The sequence below is a fragment of the Pelodiscus sinensis genome, chromosome 31 (assembly GCF_052426305.1).
Source record: "Pelodiscus sinensis isolate ZL-2025 chromosome 31, ASM5242630v1, whole genome shotgun sequence".
NCBI lineage: Eukaryota > Metazoa > Chordata > Testudines > Trionychidae > Pelodiscus > Pelodiscus sinensis.
In genome coordinates, this window is record NC_143082.1 from 8,044,090 (window position 1) to 8,068,563 (window position 24,474).

Below are 24,474 nucleotides of genomic sequence, written 5' to 3' on the forward strand. Positions count from 1 at the left end.
TTTAACAATTTTAATTTTCTTTCTTTCTTTCTTTCTTTCTTTCTTTCTTTCTTTCTTTCTTTCTTTCTTTCTTTCTTTCTTTCTTTCTTTCTTTCTTTCTTTCTTTCTTTCTTTCTTTCTTTCTTTGATTAAGAATGGGCACTGTGTGCTTTTTGGGTAAGATCTGAGTAATAAATTGAGCTGGAATTTCAGAGAGATAACTGTGTTAGTCTGTTTTAGAAAAAAACTTGAAAAACAACTAATAGTCCTGCAGCACCTTAGAGACTAACAAAAAGTAAATGGTATCATGAGCTTTTGTGGGTACAACCCACTTCGTCAGATGAATGGAGTTTAAGGGGTCCAAGTTCCAAATAAATAGCAGAAAAAACCCGGCTGTTTTTCTGAAAAACTACACTTCCGTCCACACTGCACTTGAGTTCTTTCGAAAGAATGTCGAAAGAACACAGCGGTTTTTCCGACAGCGGTAAACCTCCTTCTATGAGGAAGGAGCCTTTTCCCAAAAGAGCTCTTTTGGAAAAAGGCATGTGTGGATGGGAAAGAGGGTTGGGGTTTTTTTCGAAAGAAGAGACCTCCAAAAGCACAGGTGCCCTGATGGCCACTCCGTCCACAACAATCAGAACTTACACGCGAGATAGCGTCCCATGAATCTTTCGAAAAAGCACATCATTTTTCGTTGTGCTTGTGCTGTGTAGAGGCTCTCTTTTGAAAGATTTTTTTCCGGAAGATCTCTTCCGGAAAAGCTTCTTCCAAAAGAAGCCTGCAATCTAGACATAGCCAGAGAGAAGGAGTGGGCAGGAGAGGGAAAGGAAATTGGGAAAAGAGTAGTCACTTAGAATTTCCATGATAAATGAAGCTGATAGAGAGGGTTCTAAGTGCTCTTAAGTACCTGGTGTTTAGCCTTTTATGTAATTAGGTTGAGGAATGTAGTGGGTAATCCAGTTACCGTCTTTGTCCAAAACTCTACTGTAGGTATCAAACTTGTAAATGAAATTAAGCTTCCCTTTCAAGCTGGTTTTTTAAATTGGCTTGTAATAGTATGGAAACTTTGAGAGTTAAAGTTAAACTCTGGGCAAGTTAAAATGTTCCCTGACAGGTTTCTCTGTGTTACCTTTTCGGGTATCTGATGTGTTGGGTGTCTCAAAGGGGAGCCAGACTGAGTGACACTGAAGCACATTTCTTTGCCCAGCTTTATAGAAGGGGGATTTTCGGTACAGAAGCGGAATAGCACACTGCAACTAGGGGAGCCCGTGAGGCCCCCAGACAGGTCCTGAGCCAGGTTGCTGCGGCCTATTCCCTGGGCAGCCTGAGGGTCTGGTCCTGGGGCCTGGTGAGATGAGTCTTGAACTGGGTTGTTACCTGGATCACAGCCCATGGCTGGGAGTTCTCACTGCGAAAGCCAAGAGAGAAAACAGGGGGATTGATCCTAGAATGTCCAGGAAGCACCCATTTCCCTCTAGTCTTCCCCACCCCGGCACAGTGAGCTCCAGAGAGCCTACCCAGGGCACAACCATGGCCAAGAAAGCCAACTCCCCCGGAACTGCCCAACCATTGTCCCCAGCCTCAGGCAGCATTGGATGAATCTCGGCTGCCAATTAGAAAGAAAAAGAAGCTCCTGGTCTGGGGTCTGGGAAGGAAGGCTGGAAACCGTGGCCCCGAACAGCTCAGGGGAAGAGCCAGAACCAGCTGATCAGCAGGAGACATCTCGTACTGTTTAAGCCAATCTCGTGACTTTGGGGCCTGGACTTCCCTGGCATTTGGGGGAAATCCCTGATGGAAGGTCTAACATCTAGGGTGGAGGGAGCACAAGCACATTGGCTTGGTGGCCCACACTTTTCCCGTTCCAACAGTCCCATTGGCAGAGTGCCCCTAGGGGAGGGGGAGTGGCGCAGAGCCTGCGGGAAGGGTCTCACCTTGAAGCCATGCCATGTTTGGATTTCCCAGAAGAGTCTGTTCCCTGGGCATGCAGTGTGCCCCATCTGCCGGTGCCCGTGGACTGTGTAGTTTGCTTGGATCTTGGAACCCTTCACCGCACACTGCAGGAAGTTATTACGCACCAGCGAGAGGGCAAAGGCTTCTGGGAGAGTGTCCATATAGTCCCCAATGAAACTCACGCCATAGCCTTTACTGTTGTAGCCCCGGGTGTGAGCGCCAACCCAGTGCCAACCCCGGCCCTGGTACATGTAGCCGTCTGATCCGACCACGAAGCTGCAGCAGAGCAAAAGCAGAGAGGAATCTAAGGAGAGACAGATCCTGTTTCCCTTGCAGTTTGGATCTGGGCTTTCAGCCCAGTTGAGAGTCATGGGTTGCCAAATGGGGGTGCCAGCCCAACCCCGGGAAGATGGATGGGGTTCCTTATGTCCTCATGGGTGTCCACAGTGTGGGAGGAAAGCAGCTTTAATTTGCGGCCAGGCCTCTACAGGTTTGCACTGATTCATTTTACCACTGTGCCCACTCCTGGCCCTTTTGGGGTGGCACTGGCCTTCTGCCCTGTGTGTCACCTACTTCACTCCCTTCAGCAGGGCTCTCTCAGCACCTGCGCCAGCCTGGCTCTTTGGGGTGGTGCCCATGAGACCCAAGCAGGCCTGGCTGTCCTCATGAGCTTGACATAACCTCTGTCATGAATTGACCTGGGAATGTAGCTGGGCCTTTGGGATCAGAAGAATCTCCTTTGCTTTGATGAGATTGATTTGCATAACCTCTCACCTGTATAGGGAGTGGTACTGGTTGTGGCCCGGAGACGCTGGAGTGTCTGAGGGGATTGCTTGTATGACTTCTTGCTTGCAAGTGTGAACAATAGTGCTCTTTGTCACTGGTTTGGTGCCTTATAATGGAGGCCCTCCAGACTTGGGCTATAAGTAGCCCTGTCTCTAAGCAATTCACCTGATTTGACCCTCTCAGCAAGTGCCCCCAGAAACCTGCTGGATTACACCTTACACCTTAGTGTGTGGTTGTATTAAAATGAATTTTCTGTGAATGGAACCAAGAAAACTAGCTTGCCCTCTCTGGGTGCTCTGGCCTCAGTATTCTTTCCCACCCTGCTAATCATGTAGCATCCTGGGTCTTTCCAAACACAACACAGAAATACTTATTTAATGCTTCTGCCTCATCTGCATCACTATTTATTTCTGGCATCTATTTCTGTTTTTGTTTGTTATATGTTGCTTTTTTTATTTTTAAGTGTTGCTAGGTGGGGCTTTTAGCCACAGTTGTCCTCTGTCATGGTGTTTTGGCCACCTAATCAATACTTCTTAAAGAATTCCCAATTTTCATTCACATTTTTTTCTGTCCAAATATTCCCTCCCCATCAATTTGGTTCCTCTTCTTCTTCAGCTTGGGTAAGCTAGTCCTGTGGAAGCATGAAGACTGTATATCACAGTAGGGGTCAGAGTCCTGCCTCAGGGTGTGTTCTGAACTCTCAGGTGGGGGCTGTGTTTGTGCCATAGGAGGCTAGTGGCCTTTATGAAGCAGCGGGTGGCTCCTAGGTGGGGCTAGGCATCCAGACTAGAGGAAAGAATTCTCAGAACCAGGGGTGGGATAGGAAGGGAGCAGTGAGATGGGGAGGTTTGGCACCTACTGGCCTTGTGAGGGTGGAATGAAAATGGCTCATCTATGTGTCATAGCCTTTATTCCTGTAGCAGGCAAAGGAGAGTTGCCTTTATATCAAGGAGTCAGAGCCTGCTCTTCTCTGGCTGAGACCCCAAGATCACAGTGTGCATTGTAGCCCAGACTCTGAGCTAGCCCAGGATCTGCTGCAGTACTGGGCGGGAGCCTGCAGAAGAGCCAGGACACAGCAGACAGTGTACACTGGGCATCAGGGACACAAGGTCCCTCCCCCCAGGCTTTCTCATGGAATGTCCAGTCCCAAATCATTTGATGGGCACTAGCTGAGACCAGTGCATTCTGGGAAGGCCAGGCCTCCTGCTCACCTGTAGCCAATGTCATCCCATCTGCGGTCTTCCTGGTGGAAGCGCTGCATGGCCCTCATGTCAGCAGCACACTCAGGGAAGGTTCGGCAGGGCTGGCTGGGGGAGCTGGTGTGGTGGATGTACACGAAGCTTAGGGGCAGCTTGAGCTGTGTGGGGGTCCCTCTGTAGGGCCTGGCCCCCCACATGCAGCGAGGGATGATGGCCGGGCATTCTGGAGGCAAATGCACACAGCAGGGTGAGACACAGACCCCCCACATCTAGTGCCTCATGCTGCCAGCACATGGCCTGACAATGCAGTCTGTGCCAGAGTGAGGGGAATGGCTGAGTCTTCCTCAGGTTGGGCTGGGAGCTCTGGATCTGACCACAGTTCCCTACAAGTGCCTCAGTTTCCCCATAATGCAGTTGTGTAATGTTGCCCCTGCCTTCCTCAGGATCTTGTGGGGAACATGCTGCTGGGAGGGCAGGCCTAGCAGGGCTGCATGGAACATATGCCAACCTAAATGAGAAACCTTCAGTCCCTTCCAGCCCTTTGGGGTTTTTTCCTCCACAAGTTTTCAACAAAATGCTTTGACACAACTATTTATTGGAAGGTTTCCCTTCCCGCTCTGGAGAAGCACACAAGGGGGAAAGTCACCCCCAAAGGGCTCTGGTTCTAACCATTTGATTGGAAAATTGCATACAAGCGGAATTTCCCTTTGAAGATTTACAGAATTAAAGAAATAATCTCTCCCCCTCAGGATGAAATCCATTGAAAAAGTTCACCAGAAATTCCTGCCCCAGCATGCCAGTCGCCTTGCACAGGGAGGAGTGCTAAAGTGCCACAGCCAGCCCCACACTGCTGTCAGCACGTGTGCCCCACCTGGCAACGGCAGCACCATGGTGCCCAGCCAGACTCAGGTGAGCCCACCTGAGGCTTGCTGAGGACCTGGGAGCCACGGGCCCTGTGGGGGATGATCCAAGCCAAGAACACAGTTGTTAACTGCTTGGGCTTGTTTATACGGATGCTGGTTCAATACCCCTCCGCCGCGTGCATATGTGGGAAGCCTTAGAGCAGAACCATCTCCTTGCAATGGACAGAACTGGAGCTGAATTATCTCCCCACAACGGACAGAACTGGAGCCGAGCCCCAGAGCTGAACCATCTCTCTGCAATGGACAGAACCGGAGCCGAGCCCCAGAGCTGAACCATCTCTCTGCAATGGACAGAACCGGAGCCGAGCCCCAGAGCTGAACCATCTCTCTGCAACGGACGGAACCGGAGCCGAGCCCCAGAGCTGAACCATCTCTCTGCAACGGACGGAACCGGAGCCGAGCCCCAGAGCTGAACCATCTCTCTGCAACGGACGGAACCGGAGCCGAGCCCCAGAGCTGAACCATCTCTCTGCAACGGACGGAACCGGAGCCGAGCCCCAGAGCTGAACCATCTCTCTGCAACGGACAGAACCGGAGCCGAGCCCCAGAGCTAACCATCTCTCTGCAACGGACAGAACCGGAGCCGAGCCCCAGAGCTGAACCATCTCCCTGCAACGGACAGAACCTGAGCTGAGCCCTAGAGCTGAACCATCTCCCTGCAACGGACAGAACCTGAGCTGAGCCCTAGAGCTGAACCGTCTCCCCACAATGGACAGAACCGGAGCCGAGCCCCAGAGCTGAACCATCTCTCTGCAATGGACAGAACCAGAGGTGAGCCCCAACCCGGCCCCAGAATCTGGATCTGATGGGGAACTCCCCACATCCTGGGTGCTGGGATTCAGCAGGTGGGACTCAAAGTGCCACGTGGGCCAGGGGTTGGTATTTGCTTCAGGCTCATCTCTGCCACCATTTAGCCCCGTTAGCATAGCAAAGCCCTGGCTAATGAGGGGAGAAGAATAAGCACCTACCCAGGTAGGCCTCTGTGAACTTCTGCACTGCCCAGCTCGCAGTGGCTTGCAGCTCTTCGTCCCCAGCCCAGCTGAGCAGGGGCTCGGTCTGGGCCAGCGCCCGGAGCAGCTGAAGGGAGTGCAACACCTGTTCCTCCAGTTGCCCAGCCTCAGTGAGCTGCACAAAGTTCTGGCGCCTGAAGTTGCTCCTGACCTGACGCTCCCCGGCCAGGCCACCCCCGGAGTAGTACTCTCTCAGCAGGGGGCCCAGGGGGACCCTGGCCATGCCTTGCCCCACCAGGTGTGTCCCCAGGATCACACCGTCCAGCGCCCCATTGATGAAGGCGTCAGTGAGGGGTGAGGGGTGGCCCAGCAGGGTGAAGTTTTGAGGCTCGTACACACTGTCCCAGCAGCCATTTGGCCCCATGGGCACCTGGCTCTCATTGGCCTGGGCCAGCAGAAAGGCCATGCCCAGGGCCTTGGTGATGGTCACTGCATAGAGGGCATCTATAGTCAGGGGCAGGCCTGGACGGGTCTGGTTTGAGGGCTCAGTCGTAACTAGTGACGGCTCCACAGCCTCAAGGGGCAGTGGCATCTCCCGCCTGCCCTTCAGCCCTGCTTCGATCCCAGCCAGCAAGGGGCTCACCGCCACCGTGGTGCCATCAGGGAGCAGCACCACCCCCTGCTCCACCAAGGAGGCCTGGACTTCGTGCTTCAGGAGGTGCTTGAAGAAGGACCTCTGCTCCTGGCTCAGGAAGGGCAGGTCTGGAGGCTCGGTGGGCGCCTCCCCCAGCAGGAGCCGGTCGAATTCGCTGTTACAGCAGCCCAAGCCCCGGGCCAGCTCTGTCACGCTCAGGTTGAGGTGCCCGTCCAGATGCTGAGATTCCAGCACTTCCACCACTTGGATCACAGAGTCCATGTGAAACAGGAGGGAGCCTGGAGGGGAGGAGCAGGGAAGCCCGTCAGATCCCTGCCTGGCAGCGGAACCCTGCACAGCTCATGGGAAGGTCTCTTGGGGGACACGGGGACACATGCTCTTGGGGAATTTGGGCTAGTCTGACAGGCACCTGGAGCGAGGGACAGGATCACCCAGACTAGCTGGTGCTGCCGGTGAGGAGGCTATGGCAGCTTCACTGAGGGCTTGTCCACATGGCGCTATGATCTGGACTGTGCGGTGTGAACGGTTCCACCATGTGCTCCAGCTGCCCCCTGGGCCTCTTTTGCCATGCCCCAGGAACCCAGCTCAGAGTCAGAGAGCTGCATTAAAGTGCACTCTTGGTCATGCCAGCAGCATTTGCATGGGGCAATCAGAACTCCCTCTCCCCAGAGTCTGGCCTGCAGCACCATGTAAACAAGCCCTGGGCAGCCTAAGGTGCCTCCAAACCTGCAGAGACTGTGGGGATCCCACCATCCAACTCTCCCCCAGGCAGCTGCTGGCTGCAGCCAGAGCATCTCTGAGTTTATAGACGGCCTCCAAAAGCAAATGAAACCATCCCTGAGGCTATGGCTAGATTACAGGCTTCTTGCGCAAGAGGCTTTTTTCGGAAGAGATCTTCCACAAAAGCTTCTTGTGCAAGAGAGCGTCCACACTGCAGAAGCGCATCGGAAAAGCCACGTGCTTTTGCATAAGAGAGCATCCAGACTCCTAGGACGCTCTCTCGCATAAAAGGCCGCCCGGAACCACTTCAGGCAGGGCTTTAGGTCACCAGTTGCATCCGAGGGCTGGTGCTGGAGCTTAGCAGAGACATGCGCTTAAAGGGACCACCCTGGACAGATGTTTATCTGCTGCTGCTGCTGCCTTTGAGGGACAACGAAGCTTCAGCAGTGCCTGCTGTGGCTGCCCTGTGCTTTTTGGGGATGCCACAGCTTTGTTCTGAGTGTGCCATGGAGCCAGTGCTGCCCCAGGGTAGGCGATGGCCCTAAACAGTCATGCTGCAGTTTTTGCAACATTTGCTGCCTTCCTGTTCCTGGGGGACCTGGACTTGGACCCCAAGCTCCTTCTGGGGACCCTCTCAGTGGCTGCGGCTGTTCCACTCTGGCAACCACACCCCCACTATACAAAGAAGGTTCTGGAGGCTGGAGACCAGCTCAGACTGGTGGAACCAGCTGGTCCTGGAGCAGTGGGATGACCGGCAGTGGGTGCAGGACTTTAGTGTGCGCAAGGCCACCTTCATAGAGCTCTGTGCTTGGCTGGCACCCGCCCTCCGGAGATGCGACACCCGCCTGTGGCCCGCCATGCCCCTGCAGAAGCGGGTTGCTATCGCCCTGTGGCAGTCACCACCCCAGACAGCTACTGCTCAGTGGGCAATCAGTTTGGGGTAGGGAAGTCCACCATCAGGGCCCTCCTTATGGAGGTAAGGAGCTCTCGGGCTGCAGTCCCTGCAGGGGAGGAGGGGAAAGTGTTGGATAAAGGGGACCCTCGGGAGAGTGGGGTTGGGGACTGTAGGAGGTGGCTCCGGGAGGATTTTGGGTGGGTGCCATAGGAGGGAAGGCGAACGGGCACCTCCCATAGGCTCAGTCACCCCGTCTCATTCTCTGTTTTGTGTGTTTGTGTGTCTCCTTCTGCAGGTGGTGAGGGCCATCAACTCCCTGCTGCTGTGGAGAATCGTCTGTCTCAAGGACCTGGCGCAACTGAGGCTGGATTTGGTGCCCTGGGGTTTCCCAACTGCAGAGGAGCCATCGACGGGACGCACATCCCGATCAGAGCACCAGACCATGAAGCGACCCAGTTTATAAATAGGAAGGGTGACTTTTCTGTTGTCCTGCAGGCCCTGGTGGACCACTGGGGCCAATTCATGGACATTTTTGTGGGGTGGTTGGACAGGGCACATGATGCCTGAGTCTTTAGGAACTCCAGCCTATGCCCCAAGCTGCAGGCGGGCACCTTTTTCCCATGCCGGGAATTTGTGGTGGGCGACGTGAACATTCCACTGTGCATAGAGGGGACGTGGCATACCCATTAATGCCCTGGCTGATGAAGCCGTATACCAGCCACCCCGACCCCCAGGAGGATACAATGCCCACCTCAGCTGAGCCTGGATGCAGGTGAGGGCCATGCGTTTGAGCATTTGAGCAGCCCCAGACAGCTGCCACCTGCCAGGCCTATCACTTGGGGGTGCACATCTGGGAGGCCCTGAGGGAGAGGTTCTCTCAAGCACCCCAGTAACTCTCCCCATGGCCTCCCCAACAGGGGCCTCTGCCTTGTTGCTCTCTCCCTTCCCCCTCTCAAGCCCTCCCCTTGCCCCTTCCCTGACCTCCCAATAAACACACCTGTTTGCTTTCAGAACAAAAGGAGTCTTTTTTATTGACTCTGAACTAGGAGGGGGGTCAGGATTGGGAGGAGGAGAAGGGGGGCGGCTTGAGGCACCCCCTCAGGTGCGGGGGCCTCGTCAAGGGTGTGTTGGTCTGGGGGCCACAAAGGGCTGGACAGGAGGGGGGGCTAGATCAGAGTCTGGGGGGGCAGGAGGAGGGGCATAGGCATCACTTGGAGCGGGGGCATGGCCATTTCTAAGGGAGGGAACAGAGGCATGGCATGGGGAGGGGTCAAAGACATAGCAGGGTGGGCTGGCGGAAGGGCAATGGCCATAGGAGGGGGGACAAGAGGCTGGTGTGCTGCCATGTGGGACATGATGCCATACATGGTGTCACAACGTGCCAGCATTTGGCCCCAGGCATGCTCCTGCCACTCCAGGTCAGCATCGGCTCTGTGCACCAGGGTGTGCTTAATGTCTCAGAGGATGCTGACGTGTTGGCACATCAGGTCCTCCTGCACCCTGGCTCATCTGTGGGTTCCCCAGACTCTGGCAGGTGGCTACAGTGGTGTGGCTCTGTCCCAGCTGGTCCAGCTGTGGAGAACACACAAGAGGGAGAGGCGGTCAGTCATCCCTGCAGACACTGTCCCTGAGGCTGTGCCCTCCTCTGTGAGCGGTGACCACAACAGTCAGCAGCCCACAGGAGGGGGAATGTCCTGGGTGCAAGGCCATGTGTGGCCCTGTCTCACAGGGGCCCTGATGTGTCCAGAGGACCATGCTGCCCGCTTCCTGCCCGCCCCCCACAGGCAAGGGAAGTGGCCTGCCACAGTGGCATCCCCTCATGGGCGGCAGAGGAGCTGGGAGCAGCCTAGCCCTCCCTGGGGTCTGCACACACAGCTGCGGCTTGCTGTGCTGTCTGTGAGAGCGGCTGCTGCCTTGCATGTGCAGGCATGGCTGTGTGCTGTGTGCGGCACTCCTCGGTCTGTGTGACTACCCTGCTTCCAGATGGGTGCACCCCCCTGAGGACAGGACGTGTGTGGCCTCCCCCGAGCCTGGCAGCAGGATCCCAAGCGTGTTCAGGGGCTGCCTGCTGTGTCCGCATGCCACACACTCATGCTGCATGTTGTTGCATGTGCATGGCCCACAGCACCATGTGGAGCCCGAGCGACACTCACCCCCAGCCCCTTGTGTGCCTGCCTCCCCTGCCGTGTGTGACAACTCACCTGAAGTTCCCGTCCAGGCATCCGAAGAGGCCTGGGAGACATCCTGGCTGGCGGTGACCGGCTCGAGGGACAGGGTCACAGTTCCTGGCTCCTGTTCCTTCTCCTCCAGATGGAGCTGGCCCTGGACATCCAGCTTGTCCTCGGGATGATTTCCGGGTGGACAGCCCAGAGTCCACCATGATGCATGGGGAAGACGTTCCCCCCCCCCCCCCCGGCCAGGTGTGGTGGAGATCCGCATAGTAGGGGCAGGTGTGGGGTCCTGCCCCTGAGTGTGTGCTGAGCTCAGTGGCCCTCACATACCCCTGACAGAGGTCCTTCACCTTGCTCCGGACCTGCTCCATGGTCTGGGCAGGGTGACTTAACTCTGGCAGGGATACAGCCATCCTTGAAAATATGTCGGCATTGTGCCGCTTGGCCCGGGGATCTTGGAGGGACTCCTTCTCACCCCACAGTTCCAGGAGGGTCACAATCTCCGGGCCAGACCATGATAGGGTGCCCCTTTTTTTCCCCCTGGGCGTCCTGGGACACCTGGGGCTGCTCCCTGGAAGGCGGGGGGGGGGGAGGGGAGAGTCTCAGGAGGCTTGTGGCTCTGCCATAGGTGGCAATGGCAGTGCAAGAGAGAGCCACACACTGAGGGAACTGCTCTCAGGCTGGCTTCCTGCCACAAAACTTGCCCAGGGTACCTGCAGCTTTAAGAGGGGCCAGCAGACAGGAACTATAGAGTTCTGATGACCTTGGACGGAGTGGCCACCTGTTTTTTTTCCTGGAGGCCATTTCTTGTGCAAAACCCCCTGTTCCCCGTCCACACACACCTTTTGTGCAAGAGGAATACAATTGTACAAACCCCCTTCTGTTCTTTCGATTCTCTTGCGCAAAAACGCGCTTGAGGTGTGGACGCTCTGCAAGTTTTTGCGCAAAAACTCTGTAGCGTAGACATAGCCTGCCAGCTTGGAGAGAGCTGACCTGAGGCAGCATGGGGATGGATCAGCGTGGGGTCCACAAAGTGAGGCAGTCCAAGCCCCGATGCTGACAGGCTGCTTTGGCTGAGCACAGGAAATTGCTGTGTCAGTGGAAGTGCCTACAGAGTGCCAATGGCGTCACATGCCCTCTGCTGCAGATCCACAGGGGCCAAGTAGAGGGCACAGCTCAGAGTCAACTGGAAAGCTGTTCGCTTCACAATACGAGTGATTGGCTCAGGCCAGACGCTGCTGGAGCTGCAAAAAAAGTGGGGCACGCGGAGAAGATGGGCTGGTCAGGGAACCACACGCTGCCCCCAGCTGGCCAGGGCAACACCGGACAATTGCAGACTCAGTTTGCTGACACAATACGGAGGGCATTGAGAATGCTGGCAGAATTGCCATCTCTGACTGAAGCTATTCTGGGAGATTGTTTTTCAACTTGACATAATGTCATGTTCTCAAAATAGTCCAAGGCTGACTATTAAACAATAGTCATGGGGGGATGGATGCCGATTCTGAGGGGCTCCAGGCCAAGCTGAGATGCTGGAGTGCCTCTACTAGGGACTAGGTTAGAGGACATATGGGAGGTGTTGTTTACGCGTAGAAGTAATTTGCGGGCCAAAGGAGGAAGACTATGCAGCGTACAGGCACTGGGGAATGTCCCTTCAAGAGTTTGGAGCTCTCTAGTGGCCTCCCTGTTTGATGTAGAAGCCATCCAGACTGCTACCCAAGCAGCCCTGCACAGCAGGGCTCTGGGCACATCTTGCCCTGCCAGGTGTGCCCCAGGCACTGGGCGGTGTGATCCTGGGGGTACACCTGGCAGGCAAGGTGTGCCCAGGGCCCCACTGCTTGAGTCATTAGCACACTGAGCTGTCTGGGAGCCGCTCTGCAGCATGGGTCCCTGCACTGTGAATGCTGTGCAGAGCCCTGGCATTGTGGCTGCCTGACTCTGTGAGGCTGAAGGGTTGTTTTGTAAAACAGTGAGAAGAAACACAATGCTCAAAGGGGCAATGAGAACAGCCCTCTCCTGTGTGACCAGCCTCCCCTGCCAGGCTCCCAGGTGACCCTTGAGATCCGACTCACTGAAAGAGACTGGGGGGAATAAACCACGCCCGGCCACCCCCACCATGCTTCCTCCTTTTCCCAGCCAGCTTCTCTGATTCTTAGGCAGCAGGCTGCAGCAAGTCACTTTCACTCTGTGCCTCTTGCGGGATGGTTGGGTATGGGGTGGGGGTGGGAACCAGGGAGGAAAAAGGAGATTGACTCTGTGTGCTTTAGGGCAAGTCCTGCAGGCCATGTTGACAATGAGGTGAGGGGTGTAACCAAGCCCACCAATGGGAGGCAAAGGGGGTTTGCCCCAGGACCCGGTGATTCTAAAGGGGCAGGGACTCCCAGCTGCTGCTTCTGCTTCTTCCAAGAGCGCGGATCTGCACCCACACACCTTGCCCAGGGACCCAGCGTGGCTGTCAGTTTTCCTGGGTGTAACTCCCAGCTCAGTAGGTACCCCAGGCTTAATGGGCCTAGCTGCCCAGAGGGCAATCCCAGTACGGACCTGAGCCCGCTGCCCGTGTCACTGTGGTTATGCTGCTCTTTGTCACACACCAAACTGGGCAGAGCCAACATGAGGCGATCTGCTTCTGCAGCCCCAGTGTATGCGTACCCTTTAGCCTCAGTTCCCATCTGTCAAACTGAGCTGGGAGTCTCAGCTGTCAGGAAAACGGGGAGTTTCTCACTCGCCTAGCAATGGAAAAAGGCCTGGAAAAGTGACCCTAGCATGCCCTCAATGGCTCCAAAACCGGCACACAAAGACTCAGCCCCCAAACCATATTCTTCTTCTAAATCGCAAGCTTGCGGGGAGTCGGCCTCATGCTTTCAGACCTGTGCGGATCTGCCACTTCCCCTCCCACACACTGTCTGCGGCAATGAGTGCCTTGGGGAGCAAGGGACTGGAGAAGCAAAATGAACCTGGCAGAAGCCTGGCTCAGGCCCAGGTATCTTGGCCCAGGCCCCAAGTCCCCTCAGTGACTCTGTTCCCAGAGGGACAAACATGCTTTCACTCCCCAGTCACATGAACTCTCTGCTCTGAGCTAGAAGGAGGCCCTGACTCTGCCTCCAGTGCTGGAGCTGAATGAAATACCCTAAGGGGAGATCCGCCTTCTCCCCTGGGGCCTAGACTGGTATCAGAAGGGAGGGCCCCTTCAGCCTCTCGCCTCACCTGAGCTGCGGCTGCTCAGGGCTGGCCCCCACCACGCAGCCTCACACAGGTCTCCCTAGAGAGCAGCTCCGGCTACACTCCTACCTTTGCTAGGCTCCAGCCAGGTGCTGAGACCCAGCAGCACAGCGAAGAACCACAGCCTTGGGCAGCACATCGTCTCCAAGGGCAGCGTGAGTCTCCCAGTGTCCGGCCAGAGCGAGCTGCACGTCTCCCTGCCGTGCAGAGCAAACACCTATGGCCGGGTGTCAAAGTCTCCGTCCCCGGGGCTGCTGCACCCAGGGACAGGCGAAGGACAGTGTTGTGCACTCCCGGACTCTGCCCCTTCGCCGGGGAGCTGAACCTGCCCCTCAGTGCTTAGGGCAGGGTAGGAGACATGGAGCAGGATGGCCAGGCGCGACTGCAGCTCGTGGCACTCCCCAAACCCTCCGAGGGATGGCACGGGCTGCAGAGCACAGCCAGCCCAGCACCCCGCTGGCTGGCCAGGCCATGGCCATCCACCCAAATGGCATGGCCCCTGCCTCCCTAGCAACTACCTCCTGCCCCTCCTGTCCTGCCACTCCCGGTCCCCTATCCCACCATCCTATCACTCTGAGCCCACACCTCTTCCTCCTCCCTGTCACCCCCTCCCCTCCTCTCTCTCCGCCCTGTCACCCATGGCCCCTCCCTCCTGTCCTGCCGCCCTGTCACCCCCTCCCTCTTATCCCACCGCCCTGTCACCCATGGCCCCTCTTCTCCCTCCTCCATGTCACTCCCTCCCTCCTATCCCACCGCCCTGTCACCCCCTCCCTCTTATCCCACCGCCCTGTCACCCATGGCCCCTCCTCTCCCTGCACCCTGTTACCTCCTCCCTCCTATCCCACCATCCTGTCATCCCTGGCCCCTCCTGTCCCGCCTCCATGTCACTTCTTACCCCCACCTCATCCCATCCCACCATCCTGTTATGCCAGTCCCCTCGTCTCCCTCTGCCCTGTCACCCCCTCCCTCCTGTCGCACTGCCCTGTCACCCCCTCCCCTCCCATCTCACCACCCTGTCACCCACAGCCCTTCCTATTCCACTGACCTGTCACCCCCTACCCCTCCTGTCTTGCTGCCATGTCACCTCTTGTCCCCACCCTGTCCCACCATCCTGTTATTCCAGGCCCCTCCTCTCCCTCTGCCCTGTCACCCCTTCCCTCTTATCCTGCCACCCTGTCACCCCGTCCCCTCCTGCCCTACTGCCCTTTCACCTCCTCTCCTGTCCCAACACCCTGTCACCCTTTCCCCCTCCTGTCCCTGTGCCCTGTCATCCCCTGCCCTCTCCTGTCCTGCTACCATGTCACCTCTTCCCCCTCCTGTCCCACCACCCTGTCACCTCCTGCCTCCTCTTGTCCCTCTGCCCCTCCTGTCAGCCCCACCTGCTCCTATGTCTCCCTGCACTGTCACCCCTGACCCTGTCCTGTCCCTACACTCTGTCACTCCTTGCCCCTCCTGTCCCTCTGCCCTGCCACCCCAACCCCCTCCTGTCATGCCAACTTGTCACACCTGGCCTCTCCTATCTCTCTGCCCTTTAACTCCCTCCCCGCCTCTCTCCCTGTGCCCTGTTACACCCCCCTCCCCAGTTCCCTCCTGTCCCTCCACCCTGTCACCCCTGGCCAGCCCTGTCTCACCATGTTGTCACACTTGGCCCCTCCTGTCCCTCTGCCCTGCCACCCCAACCCCCTCCTGTCATGCCAACTTGTCACACCTGGCCTCTCCTATCTCTCTGCCCTTTAACTCCCTCCCCGCCTCTCTCCCTGTGCCCTGTTACACCCCCCTCCCCAGTTCCCTCCTGTCCCTCCACCCTGTCACCCCTGGCCAGCCCTGTCTCACCATGTTGTCACACTTGGCCCCTCCTGTCCCTCTCCCATCACCTCCTGCCCCTCCTATCCCTCTGCCCTGTCACCCTCTCCCTCCACCCTATCAATCCTGTCCCTCCTGCCTCTCTGCTCTGTCACCCCATGTCCCTCCTGTCCTTCTGCCCTGTCACCTCCAACCCCCACCTGTCATGCCATCCTGTCCCACCAGGCCCCTCCTGTATCTCCATCCGATCACCCCATCCCCGATCCTCCCCCCCTGCCCTGTCACCGCCAGCCCCTCCTCTCCTGCCGCCCTGTCACTCCCAGGCCCTCCTGTCCTTCCGCCCTATCACCCCCTCCCAGCTCCTTTCCCTCTGCTGTGTCACCCCTGGACCCCTTCTGTCCCACCGCTCTGTCACCCCCTTCCTCCTCCTGTGCCTCCACCTTGTAACCTTGTGCCCCCTCCTATTCCTTCCTTCAGTCACCCTCTCCCCCTCCTGTCCCTCTGTTATGTCCCCTATTCCCTCCTGTCCCTTTGCCCTATCACCCCCTGCCCCATTCCATCCCTCTGCCCTATCACCCACTGACCTTCCTGTCCCCCGCCCTGTCACCTCTTGACCCCTCCTGTTGCTCTGCCCTGTTACCACCTGACCCTCCTGTCCCTCAGCCCTGTCACTTCTTACCCACTCCTGGCCCTCTGCTTTTTAAGCTCCTGTCCCTCTGCCTTGTAACCCCTACCAATCCTGTCCCACTGCCCTGTCTCTCCCCTGCCTTCCCTTGTCCCTCCGGTAGTCCTTGGGCTGTCAGGGGCTGTTGATTGGGAGTGAGGGGCAGCAGCAGGGCTGTGGGAGTAGGACTAGTCTGGCAGGATGTTTGGGTCAGGAGTGAGGGGCAACGGCAGGCCTGGGGAAGCCCAGAGCAGGGCTGGGAGGAGTTTCGGGTTAAGGCAGGCATTTGTGCACAGTGTTCAGGGCTGCCCTGTATCTGCCCTTTCTCAGTTGTACTGTCCCTGCTTCCAGAATGCCTCAGGCCATGGCCTGACCTCTCTTCCCCTGCTGTCTGTGCTGGTGTTTGCTTTGTGATCCTGTTGGATGGCTAGAGGGGAAAAGACAGCCCCACCCTAGAGCCACTGCCCACCTCTGTCACACAGCGCCCTTAGCCCAGATCAACCCAGCCTGGTCAGACAGGTTTATCCTCCCTTGTGGGGAAGAGAAACCAGAGACTTGCAAGGAGCTGCGGGGTGTGGTGGAGGAGGGAGCCAGGGAGCTGGGCCTTGTCATGCATTCAGGGCATGCTGCAGCTGGGGGCTGCTTCCCCCTCCCTCCATTCTGTTGGAGCTCATGCTGTAACAGGGCAGCAGCTGCATGCTGGTTCTGGGTTGGGCTAGTGCCCCGGGTCCATACTCAGAGGTCAGCTGGGTACCGGCTCAAGCAGCTAGCCAAGGCCACCAGCTGTGGCCATGCTGCTGCTGTTAGCAGCTAGCTGGGGGGAAGCTGCTGTGCACATGGAGTGTGACAGTGGAGCAAGCACTAGGGAAAATTGCCAGCCTAGGGGTTCTTTGCTGAGGTTCCTGGGAGCTGCCCCTCCCTGTGGCTCTGGCTCTGCCCAGGCCCAGCAATGGCTCTGGGGAGTGACTCTCCTGGGGGAAGAGGTGACTTAGGCAGCCTAGGTCAGGACTGACTCCTCCCGGTTACAGGCTCCACCCAGGCCGCCCAAGGTGCTGGTGGCAAAGCCAGGAGGGGCTCAGTCTCCGAGGCAGAGATGGATCTTAGCATCCATGTAGTTCCTGCAATGGCCCATCCCCCTGGACCCTAGAGGCAGAGTGTAGCTGAAAGCTTACAGCTGTTAGCTTACAGCTGCACCATGGGGAGGGAAGGGAGCACTCTAGCCAGTGGTTCATGAGGGCGGTAGGGGCAGGGGAAGGTACTGACATTGTACCAAGCCATGGGGACTGCCTGTGTGTGACACTGTGCCCAGGCCTGGGTCCCCACCCTCAGGAGGTATCACTGCTCCAGCTCTGCCTAGTGCCCTGAAGAGTCAGAAATGGGCAAGAGAAGAAAGGAGACTTTGTTGTTCCTTTCTAAGGAACAGCTTACCTGGTGCTGGGCTCCCGTGGGCTGCCTGGCTCTCTCCACTCAGCTGTCCTCCGTGTCCGGGGGCAATAGCAGGCTCTGGTGGCTCTTATATATCCTGTGATTAGCTGGGATTGCATGAGAATGTGGCAATGACGTCACTGCAGTGGCACGTCTCCCGTTCACTGCACAGCTACCGTCACCTCAGCACAGGAGGAACTAGAGTTCAGCCAGCTCCCCACCCAGCTGGGACTTCCCCCCGGGATTCCTGAACGGCTTCCCTCTCTCACCTGGCAGGGTGCTGCCCTGCACCTGCCAGTTTCACTTCCTGCCCTAGGAATTCCCCTGGGCCCTACAGTCGCTCTCTGTGGCAGGAACCTCTTGGCCATTCTCCCATGGAAAGAGGATGACATCAGCCCTGGAGTCAGGGCTGGCACTTTTCCCTGTGGCTGTGAAAGGCCCAGGGCCTGGCAGGGAGCATCAGACACACACAGAGCTCTGGAGAGAGCTGGCTTTGCTTGATGGGTGCGTGTCAGCAAAGCAAGTTAAAATGAGAACCATGCATGCGCCTGTGCATACATGGTCATCCACAGGCAGCTGTGTGTGAGAGCGTGTGTGTCTGAGTATGAATGTGTGTGGGTGTGTGCTCACATGCAGGTGTGTGCTTGTGTGCAGGTGTGGGTGTGTGCTCCCATGGGGGGAGGGTGCACCTGTAGGCATCTGCACTCGTGTGTATGCATTCAGGCTTGTATAGGTGTGCGTTCGCCCACAGGCATTTGTGCTCACATGCAGATGTGTTTGGGTGTGCACTCACATGTGAGCATGTACTGATGTCTATCTTCCTGGGGGGAAGAGAGGTGTTTGGAGCCTGAGGGGTAATTCCTAGTACCGTGCAGCTGGCTACAGCTTCCACACCAGTACACAAGCTGAATTGTGCCTAGGCTCCCCTGGAGTCATCACCTTGACATGGAAGTGACAGCAGCTTCAAGTTGTATCAGGTGTCAGTTCTTCCAGTTCTTTCATGAGCAGGTCTCTATCAATGGATTGGAAGCAGTGGGAGTTGGAGCTAAAAGTGAAGGAGCTAGCAGATCATGACAGAGGATGAGCTGTCTGTGAGAAGCACTAACAACATGAAAGCTGTGGAACATTGAAGAAGATCCAGCAAAGAGCAACAAAAACGATACAAAATCTAGAAAACGTGAGCTATGAGGGAAAACTGAAAGAATTGGAACGCACAGCCCACCAAAGCTCATGATACCATCTACATGTTTTGTTAGTCTTTAAAGTGCTACCAGACGTAAGTGTTGTTTTTTAAGTTTATCCTGTCATCTAACTCGGCTACTCCCTGAAGCTTTTGAAAGAATTGGGTGTCTTTAGTTTGGAAAGAAGAAGACTAAGAGGGAACATGATAGCAGCTTTAAGAACATAAGAACGTCCATACTGGGTCAGACCAAAGATCCGTCTACACAGTATCCTGTCTTCCAACAATGGCCAATGTCAGATTCCCTAGAACTACTTAAAAGGATGTTACAAGAAGGAAGCGGAAAAAATATTCTCTTTAACCTCTGAGGATAGGACAAGAAGCAATGGGTTTAAATGGCAGCAAGGGAGATTGGACATTAGGAAAACTTCCTAACTGTCAGGATGGTTAAACACTAGAATAAATTGCCTAGGGGGGTTGTGGAATCTCCATCTCTGGAGATAGCTAAGAGCAAGTTAGACAGACACCTGTCAGGGAAGATCTAGACAGTGCTTTGGTCCTGTAAAGGGACAGAGTAAAGAGATACTTTATTTTAAAAAAGGTTGAGAAACAGTGCTCCTTTTGGCTTCCTGTTTCCCTTCTCCTTTGACAAATTGGGCAGGTAGCAGGTTTGGTAAAAATGTATCAGACATGTGCATGCAGTGCACGCTCTGCCTCAGCTGGTGCTGGATAATCAGAGCCTCAATTCCAGAGGAGTTGGCATTACCGGGGTGATCGATCCCCCCACGTTTTGTTGTGGATTTTCCAAAGAAAATGCTGGTGTTTTCTATAGGCCACCCACATCTCCCTGTCCTAGCAGAGACTTGGGTTTAAACATGGCTTTCTCAGCTAAAAGTCTTATAGATGTTCGGACGTTGTGATTGTGAACACCTGGTGGGGCAGTCTGCCAAAGGCAAGGCTGGCCTTGAATCTTGACATCTACGGCTTCAGTTGAATGGCTTGTGTGAAATTTGGAAGAGCAGCTCAGAGAGACGTCTCTCCTTTACTTACTGATAGAATCTCACAGCAGCCTGAAGAAAAAAGTCTTCACGGCAGACTGAAAGCCTCACTTGCAGTGTATCCTCAGCCTTAGGCTACTTATTGCTTCAAGAAACCGAGGGCGAGTCTCGTGTTGTGTGCTAGTTTTATTTGAAAGTTTTTTTCTGAGTGTTCTTTTATACACTTTTATACACTCTTTATGTCTTTCTACACACTATGGACAGAGGCTTAAGGTGCAATATGAAGTTTCCCTATGTTTGGTTCAGGAACCTGTATTGTCTGCTATGATTTTTAGGTACCTTAGGGATGTTCTTGTGGCCCTTGAAAACTCACAAATTTATCTGGGCATGAGTTTTCATGCGTTGGAGCCCACTTCCTCAGATGCATGACAAAGTGAGCTCCAGCCCACAAAACCTTATGCTAAAATACATTTGTTAGTCTTTCATGTGGCACAGGACTCCTCATTGTTTTTGCGGCAAGAGACTAACACGACTATCCCTCTGGGTATGTCTACACTACAAAGTTAATTTGAACTAACGGACGTTAGTTCGAATTAACTTTGATAGGCGCTACACTAGCACTCCGCTAGTTCGAACTTAATTCGAACTAGCGGAGCGCTTAGTTCGAACTAGGTAAACCTCATTATACGAGGACTAAGTCTAGTTCGAACTTACTAGTTCAAATTAAGGGGTGTGTAGCCCCTTAATTCGAACTAGTGGGAGGCTAGCCCTCCCCAGCTTTCCCTGGTGGCCACTCTGACCAACACCAGGGAAACTCTATTGCCCCCCTCCCGGCCCCGGACCCCTTAAAGGGGCACGGGCTGGCTATGGTGCCTGTGCCAGGTGCAAGCCTGCCAGCACCCAGCCAGCAGACCCTGCACCTGGCACGGCTCGAGCCAGCCACCCGCTGCCACCCAGCCCTCCGCCTCTTCCCAGGACCAGGCTGGTGGCTCCCGGGAGCTTGCCCAGGACCGCAAGAGGCGGGCACCCGCCTGGTCCAGTGCAGACATCGTGGACATCGTCCATGACCTCCGCACTAGGCACGGGAAAGCGGCTGTCTAGAGCAGGAGAGCTGCCAGCCTGGCCACCCAGGAGCAGGTTTGCATGAAAATCAAGGTGGTCCACTGAGACCCCCGACCCTGAGCCCTGAGCTTAGAATGGCCATATTGGGTCAGACCAAAGGTCCATCTACCCCAGTAGCCTGTCTGCCGACAGCAGCCAACCCTAGGGACCCTGGAGGGGATGGACCAAGACAGTGACCAAGTCATTTGTCTCGTGCCATCCCTCTCCAGCCTTCCACAAACTACGGGCAGGGACACCACTCCTACCCCCTGGCTAATATCACTCCATGGACCCAACCTCCATGAATTGATCTCACTTCTCTTTAAACTCAGTTCTAGTTCTAGCCTTCACAGCCTCCTGCAGCAAGGAGTTCCACAGGTTGACTCTTTGCTTTGTAAAGAAGAACTTTCTGTTATTAGTTTGAAGCCTGCTACCCATTCCTTTCCTTTGGTGTCCTCTAGTCCTTCTATTATGGGAACTAATGAAGAACTTTTCTGTATGCACCCTCTCCACCCCACTCATGCTTTTATAGACCTCTATCATATCCCCCCTCCATCTCCTCTTTTCTAAGCTGAAAAGTCCCAGTCTCTTTAGCCTCTCTTCATAAGGGACCTGTTCCAAACTCCTGATCATTTTAGTTGCCCTCCCCTCTCCCACCCTCTCTCTTCCCCTCTCCCACCTCCTTTTCCCAGTCTCCCCCAGTTTTGTTCAATAAAGAGAGATTCAATTTTTGAACACAATTGTCCTTTATTTTGTACATCAGGAAGGGGGGCTAGGGAGGGGTAAGTGGAAGGAGGTGAGGGAGGAATGGGGTTCGAGCCCCCGACGGGGAGGACTGGGCTGGCTCTGCGGGCTTCTGGGGGTGGAACCTCTCCTGCAGCCCCCCAATTGCCCCCTCTCCCCAGATGGCAGCCTGCAGCAAGTGCAGCCAGTCTGATGGCCGAGTGCTGTGATGTGCCCAGTGTGGGTACTCCAGGCAATCCAAGCCAGGACTGCTTTGCAAGCGGGGTACCCCTGAGAACTGTCTGTCCGGGGTGGGGGTCGGGTCCCTTTAAACACAGCCCTCGGCTAGCCTGAGACAGCAGCTCCACGCTCTAAGTCCTAATCTGATGCCCTGCTGGCACTGCTTCCGGCCATCCTTAACCTCGGTTCAGGGTCCACTCTGTGTGGACATGCTAGTTCGAATTAGCAAAACGCTAATTCGAACTAGTTTTTTAGTCTGGATGTGTTAGTTCAAATTAGCTTAGTTCGAATTAACTAATTCGAACTAAGTTAGTTTGAATTAGCGCTGTAGTGTAGACATACCCTCTGAAACTTGTTGCCAGAGAAGTTTTGTTACTGGCCGCAGGAGATGTCCAGCAGACAGCACCCATGTTGAAGTTCTCCCGTGGTAACACAGGTTTGCTTCCTACAAATTACAAACACATGCTCAAGGTGCAATTTGCTCTGCTCTCTAGTGAGCTCAGCTGGTCTGTAACAGATGTTGACCAACACCCATTGATGTTCTACTCAGTATCCTGGGACTTTGAGCCCTTCTGCCTCAGCAAGGGAGAACTTTTCTTCAGATTAACATAGGTCAGCCGACACCACATCAGCCACCTCACCAGCACACTCCTCAGTTAAGCTACCAGGCTTAACCTTGCCTTTTAGATGACAATCAGTGAGCCCCCAGTTCCTGAGTTCCTCAGGGTATGTCTACACTACAGCACTAATTCAAACTAACTTATTTAACACATCTAGACCCAAAAACTAATTCCAATTAGCGTTTTGCTAGTTCGAACTAGCGTGTCCACACTGATTGGACACTGGGTCGCATTTAAAGGCTGCTGAAACCAGTTCCAGCAGGGCATCAGGTCAGTCGTTGCTTTGCGTGGCTGCTGTCTGAGGCTCGTGCTTAAAGGGACCCCCCTGGACAGCCAGTTCTTAGCTTTTCCTGCTTGCTTGCTTACTTCGCCGAGGGACAGCAAAGCATTTTCCTTTCTGCCTGTCTGTGTCGGTGCTTCCCATTGGGGACACCACCGCAGTTGGCACCATGGAGTCAGAGCTCGCCCTGGGCATTCTGCTCCAGTTTTTGGACTTGCTGCTGCAAGCCTGCCAGCAATGGCTGGAGGCTGCCTGGCACCATCTGGTGCACGTCAGCCCCCTGCCTCTCCACCTGGCCTCCCTGGGGGCCGTGGAGGAGTCGCAGCAGCGCCCGGACACCAGCATGCCCTGCCGCATCTGGACACCAGCAGTGACTGGTGGGACCACATCGTCCTGGAGCACTCGGGAGACCAACCGTGGACCCAGAACTTCAGGATGAAGGAGGACACCTTCCTGGAGCTCTGCGAGTGGCTCGCCCCTGCTCTGTGGCGATGGGATACTCGCATGAGGCCCACCATCCCCCTCCAGAAGCGTGTGGCCATAGCCCTGTGGAAGCTCTCCACGCCGGACAGCTACTGATCCGTCGGGAACCAGTTCAGTGTGGGGAAAACCACCGTCGGAGCGGTGCTCATGGAGGTAGGGCACTCTCCGACCACTGGGCCGGGGGGCAAGTGGGGCTGCAAGGACGGGATGGGCCGCCCCAGGGAAAATGGGGGGGGGAGGAGGCAAAAGTGCCCCACACGGGAGGGTTTGGTCTGTCCCAGCTGTACTACATGCTGCCCGTGGCGGCCAGGATTGCAGTGGGGGTTGCTTCTGGGAGTGAGGCGCAGGGTAGTGCCAGGGAACACTCCCAGCCACCCGGGCGCCCCAGTGATTTGTGGTTTGGTGTGTCTCTCTGCAGGTGGTCAAGGCCATCAACCGGGTGCTGCTCCGCAGGGTGGTCCACCTCACCGATCCAGATGCGTAAATCCAGGGGTTCAGCGCTCTGGGCTTCCCCAACTGCAGGGCAGCCATTGACGGGACGCACATCCCCATCCATGCCCCAGAACACCAGGCCTCCTAGTACATCAACTGCAAGGGGTACTTCTCTGTGCTCCTGCAGGCCATGTCTGACCACTGGGGCCAGTTCACGGACATTAATGTGGGCTGGTCCGGCAAGGCACATGATGCCAGGGTGTTCCACAACTCTTCCATGTGCCAGAGGCTGCAGGCCAGCACCTTTTTCCCTGACTGCCACATCAGGGTCGGGGACGTGGACATGTCCATCTGCTTGGTGGGGGATGTGGCCTACTTCCTATAGCCTTGGCTGATGAAGCCTTCCGTAGGGCACCTCAACCCCTCCTGGTGGGCCTACAATGCCAGGCTCACCATTGTGGTCGAGGGGGCTTTCAGACGCCTGAAAGCCCGATTTAGATGCCTCCTCACCCACCCATGGTGGCAGCATGTTGGGTGCTGCACAATGTATGTGAGCGGAAGGGGGAGGCTTTCCTGCCAGCCTGGATGGCTGAGGCTGACCGCATGGCTGGCCAGTACACGCAGCCCTGCACCGCCGCCATCCGGGAGGCCCAGCAGGGGGCCGTTCAGATCCAGAAAGCCCTGCGGGAGAGGTTCCAGGTGGAGGAGGACTGAACTCTCCCTGCATGCCCCACTGGGGCCTTCTTCCACCCTCACTTCCTTCCCCTTTCCCCTCCCTAACCCTCCTTCCTAACGTAAAATAAAAACACCTGTTTTGCCAAAAATAATTCTCTTTATTGTACATAACTGGGGTGTGGGGAGGGAGGAATGAGGGTGGGAGAGAGGAAGGGGGTAACCTGGGAGGAGGGAGCTGGAAGGGGGAGGAAGGGAAGGGAAAGCTCAGGGTTCAGGGTGTCAAAGTCAGACAGGACTCACAGATTTGTCAGATCGCTCTGTTTATTAGCAAAGCCGCTCTGCTAAATGCACCCAGAAAATGTGAGTGCCATACAAGGTTCAAACCCCTTGATTTATACAGTCA

General features: G+C 55.8%; 1 protein-coding gene and 1 long non-coding RNA gene across 2 annotated transcripts in view; one reads left to right on the forward strand and one right to left on the reverse strand.

Annotated features, from left to right (window-relative positions):
* Window positions 1-9,075, forward strand: part of LOC149520920 (uncharacterized) — a 79,900-nt gene extending 70,825 nt beyond the window's left edge. Inside the window, exon 2 of the long non-coding RNA XR_016348163.1 lies at window positions 8,353-9,075. This is a non-coding gene — a long non-coding RNA (uncharacterized LOC149520920). The remainder of the gene's footprint in view (window positions 1-8,352) is intronic.
* On the reverse strand, window positions 1,170-17,578 carry PGLYRP2 (peptidoglycan recognition protein 2). Its single transcript, XM_006112784.5, has 6 exons — window positions 17,343-17,578; window positions 13,517-13,644; window positions 5,806-6,720; window positions 3,927-4,137; window positions 1,911-2,205; window positions 1,170-1,387 (listed from the first exon to the last, which is right to left on the reverse strand). Exons 1-6 carry the CDS (start codon window positions 17,456-17,458, stop codon window positions 1,385-1,387), a joined length of 1,668 nt encoding a protein of 555 aa, XP_006112846.4. The 5' UTR covers window positions 17,459-17,578; the 3' UTR covers window positions 1,170-1,384.
* Window positions 17,579-24,474: the final 6,896 nt, after the last annotated feature.

Coding starts and splice junctions, on each gene's coding strand:
- PGLYRP2 (XM_006112784.5), bottom strand. CDS start 17,458: ATGCAATCCCAGCTAATCACAGGATATATAAGAGCCACCAGAGCCTGC. Junction 13,645..17,342: donor CCACGGGAGCCCAGCACCAG/GTAAGCTGTTCC, acceptor TCTGCACGGCAG/GGAGACGTGCAGCTCGCTCT. Junction 6,721..13,516: donor CTGGCTGGAGCCTAGCAAAG/GTAGGAGTGTAG, acceptor CCTCCCCTCCAG/GCTCCCTCCTGTTTCACATG.